The following is a 16,329-nucleotide window of genomic DNA, read 5'->3' on the forward strand; positions in this document are numbered from 1 at the left end:
GAAAATAGCCAAACATGAGCATATCCAACATTTTTGTGTGCATATGTATGGGACCTGTAAAAAAAAAAGTATATTTGTACCATATCTCATGTAAATTAACTGAAGTACAGCAATGTAATTGTTAAAAAAACCACTGAAATTATGCTTTTTGTCGTATCTAGACCCCCCCCCCCCTATAATTTGGACCAAGATATAACCCTACCAAGTTTCAAGTCAATCCGCCGAGAAATGAAAGAATGGCGATCGATTGAAAAGTGTTTGGAAAAAGAAGAGAGAAAGAATAGAAAAACAGTATGTATGACTACGGAGACATAAAAATCACACGAGGGGAACTATTTCTAGAAAGTAATCAAAGAAAAAATCACGGCGGGGAACTACCATGTTAACTCTGAGTTTAATTTTATAACGAGTGAACTGAGAAGAAATAATTTCTTCCGTGTTTATGCCTGAATGCTTGACAATATATTAATTTAAAAACGTCTTATTTAGTTATAATTGACTTTTTCTTCCTTATATATGACCCAGTAAACTTCCGCAGTGGTTATGAAATGAACAAAAAAAAAAGAGTAAAATACGTGTTAACCCTTTATCATCTATCTCCACGCGTATAATTACCCATGCTAGGAATAATCTCCACCTGTACATTTACAGCAATTACGGTAGTTGATAAAACCCATCCATGGATAACAAAGGGTTAAAAAATACAAATGTCATTATACTGTAATCAAACATTGAAAAGAGGGGGAAAAGTTAGTACGTTCGATATAGAGCAGTGTTTCCTCCAACACAGACAAAATCTGTCTTCTAGCATATCATCATATTCATCTTCCAGCATGAAACGATATATATATATATATTTTCAAGTATATACTGATATTTATCCTCATACACAAGTCCATCTTCAAAGTTACAAAAAAGACTATCTTTTTCAGTAAAATGTTATTAGTATTCTAACACAAAATAATATTTATCTTTCAGCAAAGAATCATGTCATTCTTACAAACAAAAAGAAAAATACCCGTCCTCATATATAGAAAAAAAAACCTTCAACACAGAACCAAGATTATACTCCAAAGCAGAATAACATATTTGCTTTATCATAGCAAATATGACGATCTTCCAGTTGAGACACAATATATTTGCTTTATCATAGCAAATATGGCGATCTTCCAGTTGAGACACAATACATTTGCTTTATCATAGCAAATATGACGATTTTCCAGTTGAGACGTAATATATTTGCTTTAACATAACAAATATGGTGATCTTCCAGTTGAGACACAATATATTTGCTTTATCATAACAAATAAGGCGATCTTCCAGTTGAGACGTAATATATTTGCTTTATCATAGCAAATAAGGCGATCTTCCAGTTGAGACGTAATATATTTGCTTTAACATAACAAATATGGCGATCTTCCAGTTGAGACACAATACATTTGCTTTATCATAGCAAATATGACTATTTTCCAGTTGAGACACAATATATTTGCTATATCATAGCAAATAGGACGATTTTCCAGTTGAGACACAATATATTTGCTTTATCATAGCAAATAAGGCGATCTTCCAGTTGAGACGTAATATATTTGCTATATCATAGCAAATAGGACGATTTTCCAGTTGAGACACAATATATTTGCTTTATCATAGCAAATAAGGCGATCTTCCAGTTGAAACACGTAATAACAGAGTAATGTATAACTTTCAAGATAAACAATATTTACCTTAAAACCACAAAACATTTTGTATATTTTGAATCCCATATGAGCCAATCCAGCAGTCCCAAATTTGTAAAAACAAAACACAGGGCATTTAAACCCGAATAAAAACAAGACATTTAAACCCGAATTTCTTTATCATTTCTTGCGCCATTCTCTAAACCACATGTTATAAAATGAGAAATGCTAAAATCTTTAATTACCCTTTAGGTCTCGAATGTTTACGAAATCGTCATCAGAAGAAATCAATTCACCATTGAAAGTATCACCAAAATTCTCTAAGTAGTAAAATATAGTTCTTTTCATAACTCAAACCTCAAGTTTAGTTTTCTGAATTTTGCAATGTAGCTCCATAAAACTCTCTTTGTTTGAAGATGAAACATTTTTTTTCCTTCTTAACACTAAACATTTTTTTAGTTTTTCCTCACCCAGTCAACTTCATCTTCATATTTCTTTCTGAGAAGTGCCTCTTTAAGGTTCTCTAGGTAACAATATATCTATTTTAAAGCTGTACCGTAAAATATAGAAATATACATTTTATGAGATTCAGATTCAGTCCCTGAACATGTCTATATTGTTTTACTTGTAGACTATCTATTCTTATTCCTGATCAAAGCGCTGGAGCTTCTGGGCCTTTCGGATATTTGATTATTTTTACTCCTGAAGAAAGAGCTGGAGCTTATGGGTCTTTCGAATAGTTTACTATTCTCATTCCTGAAGAAAGCTCTGTAATACTTTTGAAAATACGGATATAAATGAAACATCGCAGTGATTACATCTCAGAGTCTACTTGTTCTAAGGCAAAAATGTTTAACAGGGGCATACTGAGATCACAAGTTTTATTCAGGAAAGTTTAGACATGATCCAGAACCATATTATACCGCATATCTTAAAGTCCCCGGTGAGTTATTGTTAATTTAACGGATTTACAAATCTAAAATTCGGGGGTCAATTCTCCACGATGTATAGAGTGCAGATAACCCATTGTGCGACTTTGCACTACGAAAGTAATAATATTAGGATACCTAAATCGCTTTGCTTTTACTTCTGTTCTCTCTCTTGCAACAATATAAGGTTAATAATTTGAATAAAATGTATCTTCTGTATGCAGGATATTGTGAGGATCAATGAACACTATCCAGAACAGATGATGCTTGGAGTAACTTCATTTAGCGATAGGCTTGATATGCTGATTGAGAATGACAGAAAACATATTCAACACTTTCTCTGACGGCTTTTGAAACGACATATTCACGTTTAAACTTTTCTGAATAAAACAAACAAACAAAGAACTAATTATTCTGTTTGTGAATTATCAACGTAAAATATAGAATTTAACTAAAACAAATTTGTCTGTACCTCGAAAATGCAACTACTCTTCACTTATTTCATCAGTCTCGAGTAATTCTTTAATCACCACATTTTGAGTAAAAACTGCGCAGAAAAATGAAATGTTATCGTGAACAAATGTACGTGTGCACTCTGTAAGACACTTAAATATTATTCTTGAACTTTTTCACTGTATTCTAGTACAGGAAGTAGAAAACATAGTGCGGACATTTCGACACAAATTTTAATCTCTTTCGACTGCACAAAAGATAAAATATATTTGGTAATAATAAACGTTTATTTTCTTTATGTTTGAAGGCCAAGTAAGTAATATATGTGTTAAAATACCGAAAGACTATTTATTAATCAACATTTATTCACCACTTAAAACTTTTTAAACACTGACTGTATAACGTTAGCAATATCATGCCTATTTGTAGTCTAATTTAAGTATTAGGCCTAATACTTATACATAACGTAAGGCTTAGCTGAAACATTACTTGGTAAATTTTATTTTGCTTTTGGCTACATCTCAGTGTCATTAAACTTCTGAATTAAACTATTTTACTGTTATATCACCGAAGTTTTCAAAAAAAGAAAGAATAAAAACAAACTTTTCTGACAAATCAACACGAATATTGAGCATTCAACATAAACACTATAGTTAACCTAAGAACAATCATGTTATAGTTTTGTTGCTAAGCAACGATGTATATTGTTGAGCATTACCAAAAAAATAGTGTAAAAGCGTACTCGACAGAGTGACAAAGGGAATAAGCCTTTTATAGTTAGTGATGTTGCTATCATGCAAATTCTTTGAATTTTATGTCAGTATCATATCTCACGTTCATCATTCGATTTTGTAAGACAATAATGATAACTTAGAAAGCTATAGAATGAAAATCGAACCAGGTTCATCAAAGTAGTATTCTTCAGCTCTGCTGTTCCTGACCATAATTCTGATGCATTGTGATATAATAAAACTGATAAAAAAATTTACCCTTCACCTACTTAATATAGTTCACACTGTAACAGTTGTTGTCAAGCGAATTTGTAATATAAAAGAGTGTTTGAACCATTACCATGTCTATCGAATCCCAGCCGACCTGATGAACTACGGTAATAGGCGAAAGGCTTCGTCGGTACTAGATATAGTAGATGTAGCATGGTTAACTTGTTATTATACGCTCCTTTTTTACTTTCACTCAGAATAATAATAACGTAAGGGAGGTTCTACAATACGTTTGAAACATAGAAAGTATATAATTTGTTCATCGCAGCATTAAGACAATATGTTACAATTTAAAAGAACTAAACACCTTACCATGTTACAACTTATAACTTAAAAGAACTAAACACCTTACCATGCTACAACTTATAACTTAAAAGAACTAAACACTTTATTATGTTACAACTTATAACATAGTAAGGTGCTTAGTTCTTTTAAGTTATAAGTTGTAACATAATAAAGTGTTTAGTTCTTTTAAGTTATAAGTTGTAGCATGGTAAGGTGTTTAGTTCTTTTAAGTTATAAGTTGTAACATAGTAAGGTGTTTAGTTATTTTAAGTCACAACTTATAACTTAAAAGAACTAAACACCTTACCTTTCATTAATCACATTGCATTCATTTTCTCACTTGATTATGAAATGCACAGAAGTTTAACGTACTTGAAATAATATTCAAAGGTAGAACGTGCTAAAACGGATTTCCACGCAACAGCGCAATTGGTAAATGTTAGATAATTTAAACAGATGTTTTCTCTTACGCTTCCGACTTGCACTTAGACAAGTAACAAGGCAAGTGTATGCTACCAACAGAGTATGTATGTGGTATCTCTCGAAACTGTTTTACAAAGACACAACTCGAAATTTGATTACAAAATACATATCGTGTATATATATACACACACACATATACATGTATATATGCAGTTTTGGGTTGCTTTGAGAAAATTACAACCTGCTGGACAAAACTCTATCCACAAACTAATGTAACTAACTCTTTATCTAAACATATACTACACCATTTACAGAGCCTTCACAGACCATATCAGGAGTGCTGAACCCGGAACTTCTGATGTACCAAACCATACGAATTGTTTGGTGAATGCGTTGTTCTGTGTGTTGCACGTTTAGCCGGACATAACATATAGCCAAGGATCAACTAATAGGGGCTACCATGTATGCAATTGTACGATATTAAAATATGTACCGGCTACGATCGTACTCATGTCCGCAAAATTCACCTCCCTAAGCACTTGCACGAATCGTCCATAGTTCCGTCTGGTTGACTCAGGCTTTACCATGGCTGACTACCCAAGATAGTATAAAAAAAACGTGATTTCTCGCAAAAGTGTAATACAGGTATGTCCGCATGAGTGATCATTGACTTTACATGTCTACGGAATTTTTCATTACAAGTGTAAAGGGGGGTCATTATTCACAAACTAACTCTATGTGGTCACGTGCTTATTTTAAAAAGCATGTTAAATTAGGTATTTCAACTATGTTTAAAACATGCGCTTGTTTAAGTTTTAATTCTTTTTATGTGACATAAAAAACTAATAAGATATATATTTTACTATACTGTTTAAAACTGTTTATAAATATGTAGATCTTGAATACGAAGACAGAAAAACATTCGCATAGAAGAAAAGAACATAAATATTAGATGAATAAATCCACCGTAGATATGTGTTTTGTTCGTAAATCGAGCTTACTGTCTTTTAATCATCAGACAGCGAAGGTTTAAGTCTTATCTTTGGGAAAATGTGATTCATCTTATAGTTGCAATTATTTTAAAACATAAATTTTACATTTTGATTAATCAGTTTGTTTGTTTGTAATTAAGTTCAAAGCTACACAATGGGCTATCTCTGCTCCGCCCACCACGAGTATCGAAACCTGGTTTCTAGCGTTGTTAAAACACAGTTACATCATATAGAAATAAAGTATATGTGATAGTTTAACCGTGCCATATTGGTCAGGTGAGCTGTAACTGTTTATTTACGTTTAATAATAGACTTGAGTAATATTGTACATGCTAATCATACTTCTCAGCGGTTTCTTACTTATTTTATTTTTGAAGCCAAACTTCAGCTACAAATAATTTAAATTACCACTTTTCTCTCAGCGTTGGTGTTAATTTATAGATCGCACTTTTGACATTTAATTATCCGTGAGGATCCTATTTAAATTCCTGATAATATATGTTATCATACAGTATTATTTGACATTTAATTATCCGTGAGGATCCTATTTAAATTCCTGATAATGTATGTTATCATACAGTATTATTTGACATTTAATTATCCGTGAGGATCCTATTTAAATTCCTGATAATATATGTTATCCTACAGTATTATTTGCAAAACAAGACAATTATGAACAACGTCCTCCTAAGTGATTCTAGCGTGGAATGAAATCGAAACATTGAAAAATCGGTTCAAAATGCCTAAATGTATTTTGAAGAGGAGTTTGCTTATTATCAATAATCACGTAAATGTATTAACTAAAGAAAGAACACTACACTGGTTTTGTAGATACGTTAAATAAAAAGCTTTCACTTTTTGTGATGACAGGTGCAAATTATTTCGAAAGTCCTCCCATCTAGCGACGCGAATGAGAACTATAGGTAATAATAGTTGAGAAATGTTTTTCGCATTCCTATTAATAAAAAGATATATGTATATATACGTCTGATTGTATTATTGACACTATCTTCATGTAGAATAGAAAAATTCTACTGACTTACAATAATTAAAACTAAAAACGATAAATGGTTACTGTGATATTTATTGGAGCTTAAAATGGTAAATGAATCAATGCTTGTTTGTTTATAGTTAAGCACAAAGCTGCACAATGGTCTATCTGTGTTCTGCCCAACACGGGTATCGAAATCCGGATTCTAGTGTTGGGAGTCCGCAGACATACCGCTGTGCCACTGGGGGAGATTGAACCACTGTATCATAAGATAAGAAAATGTATAGAATGTAAATTTAAATTCTTAATTAAATATGTTTAAATTCATGTATCCATATCTTATGCTAAGGGTTGTTAAACATTACATAATATGAACTGCCTATTAGGACGGTCGGTGACATGTATAAAAGTATTATTTATTCTACCCCATTTTATGGATTAAATTTTACAGTATACAAAACGTCAGCACTCTTTCAGTAAAACAAAAATATTATTGTCATAGAATATTTTTTTTGAAAAAATAAATATTAAAATGCACTTCTGAGTATCAAGTTGTATGATAATATAAAAATAAGCACTCCGGTAATTCAGTGGTAAGCCTGAGGGTTTACAACGCTTAAGATCTGGTTTCGATACCCGCGGTGGGTATAACACAGATATAGTGCTTAACAATATGTAAACAAAATATAAAGATAAAACTGTTCACAGCAGCATGAAATCTTGCTTTCATTCATTATGTGAATGATGACTAAATAATATAATAATTCGAAGGTCTTTACTACTTTGTAACTATGAAAAGTAAAAATACCCAACAGGTGAGTTATTATTCAGAAATAAATTCCTGAACAAAAGACATTAAGCTACAGGTTCTGACTTTAAATGCAAGTTTTTCTTCTTATTGGGTAATACAAAATAATTAAGTTAAACATATCAATTTCTTTAAGGCACACTGTACTAGTATATTAACGATAAAGAACAAAAAACGTCATTTTTGTCTTTTACTCTCATTTTCTAGTTAATTATAATAATATATACAAATTTAAAGTAAAATTCATATCAATCATTAAAAAATTAAAATTTAAAAACAAATCGATCATTATTTTAAAAAAATCATTAGGATCAGAAAGAAAGATTGCCCACTTTATCATACAATTTCTTTGTTCATTCATTTCTTTAGTTTTTTTTATTGTAAGTTGTGCTAATATAGGATATCTTCTTTAAAATATTTTTAAAAATTGGCTTTCATATATATAAATGTTTAATTGTAAATTGTAAAAGGGTAAGCATTGAATTCGAACTTAGAGGATATGTCACTATCATTTTATAGTTGTTTGCTGTTTCATCTTTTAAAATTATATAATTTCATAAATGAAAACAAAGTAAAGCATAAAAAGCTATAAACATATCAGTATCAACTACAAGTTTCAAAATACCATACAACAAACCCTTGCTGTTTATTACTTATACAAATACGTTTATATCCTTATTTATATATAATAACTGAGCTCTATATATGTACGATAACTGAGCTATGTATATATATATATATATATATATATATATATACAACAGTCAATGTCTGTTTGTCACACTCTGTATCTCCTGAACAGTTAATCGTAGGAAAAAATACATTATATATATATATATCGAAATGTTTCTTTTCAAGATCACATTACAAGAAAATTATTAATTTTTTTTGCAATTCCTAAAATTTCATATCGATATCAGAATCGATCCATCAGTCTTCGTATGTACTGAACGGTAAATGTTCAGTCTGAGAAAAATTGTTTTTTTTTTCGTGATGGGAATTCACGAAAAAAAACCCAACAAAACTTCGTCTGTCGGGAAAAATGCATAAAGAGAGGAACGAGTTTTAGCATATCTATCTATCTATATATATATATAGATAGATAGATAAATATATTTCATGTCTATATTATATACATGCATGATTTTATTGTACAATGTTGAATAAATTGATTTGAATTGAATATCTCCTCTTTGACACTTCTTATAAAAATGACAACTGTCAAAAAGCGCTCATTTTGGTAGCAGGAACGGTGGCATCCAGCGTAAAAAATCCTCGCGACTAATTAGCGAACCTGAGAACTCTATTATGCTGGATGCACACTTTGCATAGGAACACAAACATTTTTGCCAACAATGCGTAGTAGTCAGTCTCCTTTGCTGTTACTTATTGAACTAACACATAAAATGACAAAGTAAATGGCCCATTACACACTCATATTGCATATACGCTATGATCCATTTATTCATCACTAATTTTTAGGAATTTTACTGATGAATTATTTCAATAGGCATTTGCTAGTGTATTATAAATTCGACAATACTACTAACTAACATAATTTTACACAAAATCATCAGTTTGAATAAAAAATATTCTCAGTCGTTTAGTCTTCACCTGCTGATGTCATTTTTATACTTTGTTTGAGAATTTAGTACAGAAGCACATAAGGACTATCTGCGTGTAGCTGTTCTTAATTTTGAACTTATAAACCAGAGGGAAGGTAGTTAGCTAGTCGTAAGCACTCATAGCCAACTCTTGCTGAACCTTTTCATAGATGGTGTCACTGGAGAACTGTGTAGAAGTTTAGGAATACCTAAAGTTATGTTCTTCCTGTTTTTACTTATTGGATGACCAAGTGAGGTAGATGAACAAGTAAACTTTAAGAGAATTGGCCTTACTGTGATAAATCTATATAATTAAAAGAGTAATGTGCATGTGTGCATGCATGGGAAGTTTTTTGATCTTCGTTAAACTATGCACAAAAGAAATTAGGGGCAGGGAAGTATGGAGACGTCACCATATGTGCGTGGGAAGCTTTTTAAACTTCATTAAACTATGTAAGAATGAAATAAAGAGGAGGGAAGTACTGACGACGTCATCATATGCGAAAGGGAAGGGTGGGTGTAGATAGTACTATAAAATTGCCTCCCTTAAAGCCCCATCTCAGACAGCAGTGGTTAGATGTTAAAGTTTTGTGTGTGAATTTTTTCATTTGTTTACATACACTTAAAGTATGGTACCGTCAACCTGTTTAGTTTTAAAACTTACCCACAATACTGAGGTTGTGAAAGTTTCGTTAGATCTGGTGTCTTTTACTACACAAATCGATTTGTTTGTCATTTTTGATCAGACCATTTAGCTCAAAGTGTCTTTTGTACTAAAGGTGTTTGGTTGGTATCACGTTTTGTAGAATTGGGTTAACCTTGCACGGCCATCAGATTCGTTTCATAATTCTAAGTACCTAACCTCACACGCGAGTAGTCTAGGCAAGTCACTTAACTGTTTTAATTACGTTAAATACAAACCACTTCATTTTGTAAACTTTGTGCATCAAAATACAAAATACCACAATCAAAGAAACGCTTTGTACGTCAAGCACGAGTTCCCCTTAATATCTACATAAATAAACGTCAATATGTGTGTGGGTATCTGTTCTTCACACGTTTCCACATTTCTTGATAAATCAGCACCAAACTTGACACAGTGATACAGGATGACATGAGGAAGGTCATGGGGGGGGGTTGAACCCCCATCTAATTCCATATTAATAGACGTCTTGAAAACAGTATGTCTTTCTTTTCATTATTGGTACCTTTATGTATTTTTATTGCACTTTTAATGTTTGTACTGTAAGAAACAATAGAAGCACAATTTCCTATCCTCCAACGGATACTCCAGCTAGTATATATATATATATAAACCGGTTAATTCTCTCATTCTTAATCAGATATTCTGCTTCTAATACAAATATCTCTCCAGATTTGAGAGAAAGGTGCTGTACAATTCTGTTCACTCGTTAGATTTTATGTGTGTTGTAAATAAACAGATAACTAATTTCATTCTGTTTACATTGTGTTCATTCTCCTTTCTGCTTCTTCAAATCTTCTATTTCAGGCAGAATAAGTGAGAAGACCATACTGACTCAATCCAGGATCCTCACATAACCCGATCACTTCCAAATGACGTTTTTGAAAAGTTAATGAAAATTCAACCACTTATTGTAACAAGAGAAAAAGAGAAAGTTGGTGAAAAACAAACATCACTTTAAAAATTCATAGTAAGAGTGGAACCTAGAAATATTATGGTGGAGACGGACTTTTGCATCATCCTGAATAAAGACAGAATAGGTAAACTAGAGCAGTCTTGACTCTGTCTTGAAGGTATTTGTGAATTATTCAGTTAACACAGCCAAATACATAAAGATAATGATGTCAGAGTAGGAGTTTGTTTTTAACTACCAGAACATTTTAACAAGTTCAGCTGCACCCAGGAGACAAGAAAGATAGTTCATGCCTTGTTTGTCTAAAAGGTTCTCTATGCTTACAATGTAATTATGAGTATAGAGTTTTAGTTTTCCAAACAAAATGAATAAAACAGTGTGAAACAGTTTCTGTTTTGTTGTACCTTGGATAAAAATGACAATTACAGAACTGCATCAGAAAAGAAACGCTTTCGGATAGCGGATTCTCCTTCATCAGGAGTAAATAGAAAATGCTATTTCTCTGTGAATCAGCACTGTGGTTTCCAAGCTGTGGCTAACTCGTTCATTTGATTGCATCACAAGAATAATTCTTATAGTTCTATATCAACTGAATATTTACAGTTTCATGAATTGCGTTCCCGTTAAACAATAGATATAGATTACTGAATCACCACGGCGAACTGTCTCCTAACCGTTTCATAAGTCAAGTCACCCTAACTGGCATTTTGTATAATGAGACCAGATAAATCGAAAAAAAAAGTAATTAAATCATTTCTCAATCGACTGAATTAGGAATTAGCACGTGGTAAACAAGAAGGTTATCAAGTTACACAAACGGTTTCAAGAAAAAAAAGATGAGAACATTTTAGAAATATAAAACACAGTGTTGCTTATGCACTACTGTCGGTTAATGAGCTTAAGCTGTCTATCATTTCACACTGACAGGCGTCCCCTACCCTTTTCGTTTCATCTTAGCTGTGATACTTTGTTTTCAAAAAAAGAAAGTTTAAAAATTTCGCTTAAATATAATGCTTATCAACTGATCTTGGAATTGTATAAGAACTTCCTATCTGGAGTCTACGTTTCTGTTAAAAATGAATAAAAGATTGTTTGGAAACGTTACAGCCCTAGCTCGCACCATATGAAACACCAATGAAAAGAAAAATGCTATTTTTACATTATAGTGATGTGTCATATTTCTGATAGTGGTCAAATATGTTTTTTTTTTAAGTTATACAAATTTACTACCAGCTTACCTGGCAGCAACGTGCAATACAGTGGCTCCTTCATTGTCCCTATCCCATAAAGTACAGTCAGTGTGTTTCAATAGCCACACAAGGGCGTTTAGTTTCCCCATGGCTGCTGCGTCGTGTGCTGGTGTGGCGCCAACAAACGACCGGGTGTTTGCTCTCATTCCACATTTCTTCACTAAAAATTCCAACACTTTGAGATGACCTCCACGTGCTGCAAAATGAATAGATGAGGCACCAAAAGCATCTTGGATATGAGGTGCCAGTTGATGGTTCTTGCGAAGCATTTGAAGTCGTTGTAAATCTCCTTTTTTAGCCGCCTCTAGGGCGCTGTGTAAGGGCGCTTTTGGCATTCTTCGTACTCTCTGTTACTCACTTCCTACTTAACTTTAAGACTCTAAAAGAAATGGGAATAGCCATAATAATATTAAACATTACATAAAATATGAACTCCTTAAAGTAATAACAAATGGAAATATAGTTTACAAAATTTAAACATTGACATTTTATATAGCTGTTCATGGGTTATCATCGCAATACATTTCAAAACCTGATAAATAACGTATATAACCTGTAACATAACTTGAATTTCTTTGGTCAAATTCAATTAATATTCTACACCAGGACCAACTAATATGTTCTATCACATACAAGGGCGGATACAGGCCCGCTCCCCCCCCCCCCCGTTTTGAAAATAAAATCAAAATAATTGCAATAATTGGATCTTTGTGGAGGGGTGAAGGGATATTTCATATTTAATTCAAAAAAAAAAACAACAACAACAACATCTACCAAACATTATAACAAATATAAATAACCCATTCAACCCCTACCAGGGAAGTCCCGAAAATTCCTCGTTTCCGTTCAGAATCACTGCGCCCCTCCCTTTTAAAAATCCTGGATCCGCCACTGACATACGCTATATATATCTATAAATTCAATAAATTTATATTATTAGCCACTTTTAAATTTAGCTACTATGAATTGATCAGATTCAACAGAGTACAAGTTATTACCTTACCCTAATATATGGGCCTTGATTACTGACCGGCCATTTTATTAGGACACGCACATAACTAACCAGGCGATTACTTTAGTCCTATAAAAGCAGAGTCAAAGAATATAATGGTTAGTCTGTAGGAAAAAAGCTAAAAACAATGATATGTCTGACTTTCAAAAGTATGTTCATCACGTGCCGTTAATAAATCCATTTCTTTGACTAGACATTCAGAGACAATTACAAGAGAATATTTCTTCCATTAGGAAAAACTTTGGCTGATCAACCCTAGTGATATGCCAAGAGGTAAAAAGCAATTTGACAGGCTTGTAAATCGCCACAGACAATCAGACTGTATCTCAATTGACTGATTCATGTAACAACGGTCAGGATTCGACTGTACCATGCAAGGGACATTACAAAAATTGTCAAACAACAGACAGTCAATACAGCAGCTTATCTCAGATGCAAACAATAAGATACAACTTCAGTGACACTTAAGAGCAAAAACTGTGGATTATGAATGACTTGAAGCATGTGATGTGGTTTGATAAAATATATTTCACCATTTTATATACTAACGGTTAATTTGAAATATGAAGAAACCATATGAGGCCTTTTACTTTGCTTGTATTATTCCAATAGTGTAAGCAGCTGGAAGTGATGTAATGGTGTGGGAACGTTCTCATGGCAGGTTTTGAATCACTTGTTTCCTTTATAAGGGTGAATGATTTCTATAGTGTTCATTCCAAAATGTACGATGTACACTCCAAGACGATAATGCAAAAATTCTACATGGATTTATTGTCTAAAATTCATTCACCTAGCATGATAATGACCGCAGCATGTTTTCTTGGCAACGACAAACATTTTCAATCCAGTTGAGCGTCTTTGCGGAAACCTAAATATCACACTTGACCTCTGTCAACATCGGTGAAGCAAATTTAGACCACACTCCTCGACAAAATATACTACAGTCGATAAAGATACCTTCTGATAGCTTTTGAAGCCTATGCCACGCCGAGTCCATATATTCAATACTTAAATATAATTAATCCCAGCACTCTGTGTTTGATCTAAATTTCATAAAACTCGTCCTATCTTAAGCCGAAGTAAAATGTGTACTAAACCCCGTCCAACTTCCTACTGATTCGTTTGTTTCGAAATCATACCGGTCACAGATTCTGTCAAAAAAATTTGCTCGTCAAACAAGTTCTAAATTATACGTCCAGGTTTCAAGATTTTTTTTTCATCTTTCACGTAGACAGTATAATAAAAAACAATCCATTGTAATACATATAAAAATGGAGAAACAGTTGTTACTGGAAAAAGTCTCTTTTCAGAAAGATCTGAACATATTGTAATTAATTATTTAACACATTATAGCATGAGGGCATGTGGCGATTTTAGTGTAATTCTCTGTATTTCTATTTCATATAGATAGTATAATAAAAAAATCCATTGTAATACATATAAAAATGGAGAAACAGTTGTTACTGGAAGAAGTCTCTCTTCAGAAAGATCTGAATATATTGTAATTAATTATTTAACACATTATAGCATGAGGGCATGTGGCGATTTTAGTGTAATTCTCTGTATTTCTACGTATTATTTGCTTAAAGTGTACATAAAATCTCAATAACTACGAGGTATGGAAAAATATAACATAAAAAAGTGATTGCTCTCTTGGCTGAAAACACCTAACTTCAGAAACAATACACATGACGTCATTTACCATTATGTTTGTTTGTTTCTTTGAAGTTAAGCACAAAGCTACACAATGGGTTATCTGTGCTCTGTCCACCACAAGTATCGAAACCCGGTTTTCAGCGTTGTAAGTCCGCAGACATACTGCTGTGCCACTGCGAGGCATTGCCATTATGACTTACTTTAAAGCTGTGTAATTTAAAAAGGATTAACTACGGTTAGTATTGTGTCTACGATTTCATATACATAACTACATTTCTATTTCTTATGTTTATTTCTTAGACAGAGCTATAGAATATTTTTTTCCCAAATATATAAGTTAGAGTAATATCTTTAAAAGTTGACTACAATTACATGGCCTTTTGAAGTATTCTACATGAATGCTGGTAACATACAAACGGGTGTTCTGTGATTATACCCGAAACAACGTATAACTAACGGCTTTTTTTCTACCATTACATAATACAAATATCCTGGTTATCAATAAGCTAGAGGTTTGATATCCTCACAATGAAGCATTCTTACTCTTATAAATAAGATAAGTTAGCCACAAATAACATAATTGATTTTCTACCCTTTTTACTTAGACATTCTGTAGTTTGTTACTTTAACTACGGTCCCCAGCAAGTCGGTGATAAGTGTACAGTTTTAGCACGCAAACATCCATGTTTCGATTCCCCTCGGTGGATAGTGCGCAGGTCACCAACTGCGCTAAATAACGCAAAAATCTTTCAACGCTTTTCTACATCAACGATAGTGTTTTTAAGTTAACATTTTGTAGTTTTTCACCGAATTACTTCAGTACATTCACTATAATATTCTACAATAGTGAACACTTTTTTAGTTTTAGCTTTATTTCCTTTTATTATAGATTATTGTCCACGAGCAGCCCTTGGGTGAGCGACGTGTGCCCACGCAATTCCACAGGGGCAGGGATGCCGAATACAAAATTCGCACAGGCCACAATTTTGCCTAGGTCCGATTATGTTCTTGTAATCTTTAGTTTGCTTTATTTTTGTTATAAATATTTGTCATTAGTGTTTGTCCTACTTCTATTATAAATATTTGTCATTATTGTTTGTTCTACTTTTATTATAAATATTTGTCATCAGTGTTTGTCCTACTTCTATTATAAATATTTGTCATTATTGTTTGTCCTGCTTCTATTATAAATATTTGTCATTATTATTTGTCCTACTTCTATCATAAATATTTGTCATTATTCTTTGTCCTACTTTTATTATAAATATTTGTCATTATTGTTTGTCCTACTTCTATTATAAATACTTGTCATTATTTTTTGCCCAGCTTTTATTATAAATACTTGTAATTGCAACTTGCCTTACTTCAAATGTTCCCAGGTATCACAAAAATTAAGTGATCAATCATTACTTAGTGTTGTGTCTCTGGTCAGTCTTTATTAATCGTTTGTTCAATATATCACAAATCGTGCTAATATTGCATTTGTATAATACAACACATAGTTTGTTTATATTTGCATTAGATGTGTTTGAAGCGTGGTAGTTTTGTAATATAATACATTTTATAGTAGTCAGGAACGTCGAGAGTCAGCAAGGGCCCCGGGGTAAACATCCTCGCCGGGTCCCCCTTT

At 32.6% G+C, this 16,329-nt stretch overlaps 1 protein-coding gene across 5 annotated transcripts in view; it reads right to left on the reverse strand.

Moving 5' to 3' along the window:
* Positions 1–16,329, reverse strand: part of LOC106457169 (flocculation protein FLO11-like) — a 60,989-nt gene that overhangs the window by 20,609 nt on the left and 24,051 nt on the right. For all 5 annotated transcript variants that reach the window (XM_022383006.1, XM_022383009.1, XM_022383010.1 and 2 more), the window contains one exon: positions 12,020–12,410. In XM_022383006.1, the coding sequence (XP_022238714.1) occupies positions 12,020–12,366 (347 nt within the window). In that variant the 5' untranslated portion in view covers positions 12,367–12,410. The remainder of the gene's footprint in view (positions 1–12,019; positions 12,411–16,329) is intronic.

This window comes from Limulus polyphemus, unplaced genomic scaffold (assembly GCF_000517525.1).
Source record: "Limulus polyphemus unplaced genomic scaffold, Limulus_polyphemus-2.1.2 Scaffold299, whole genome shotgun sequence".
Lineage (NCBI taxonomy): Eukaryota > Metazoa > Arthropoda > Merostomata > Xiphosura > Limulidae > Limulus > Limulus polyphemus.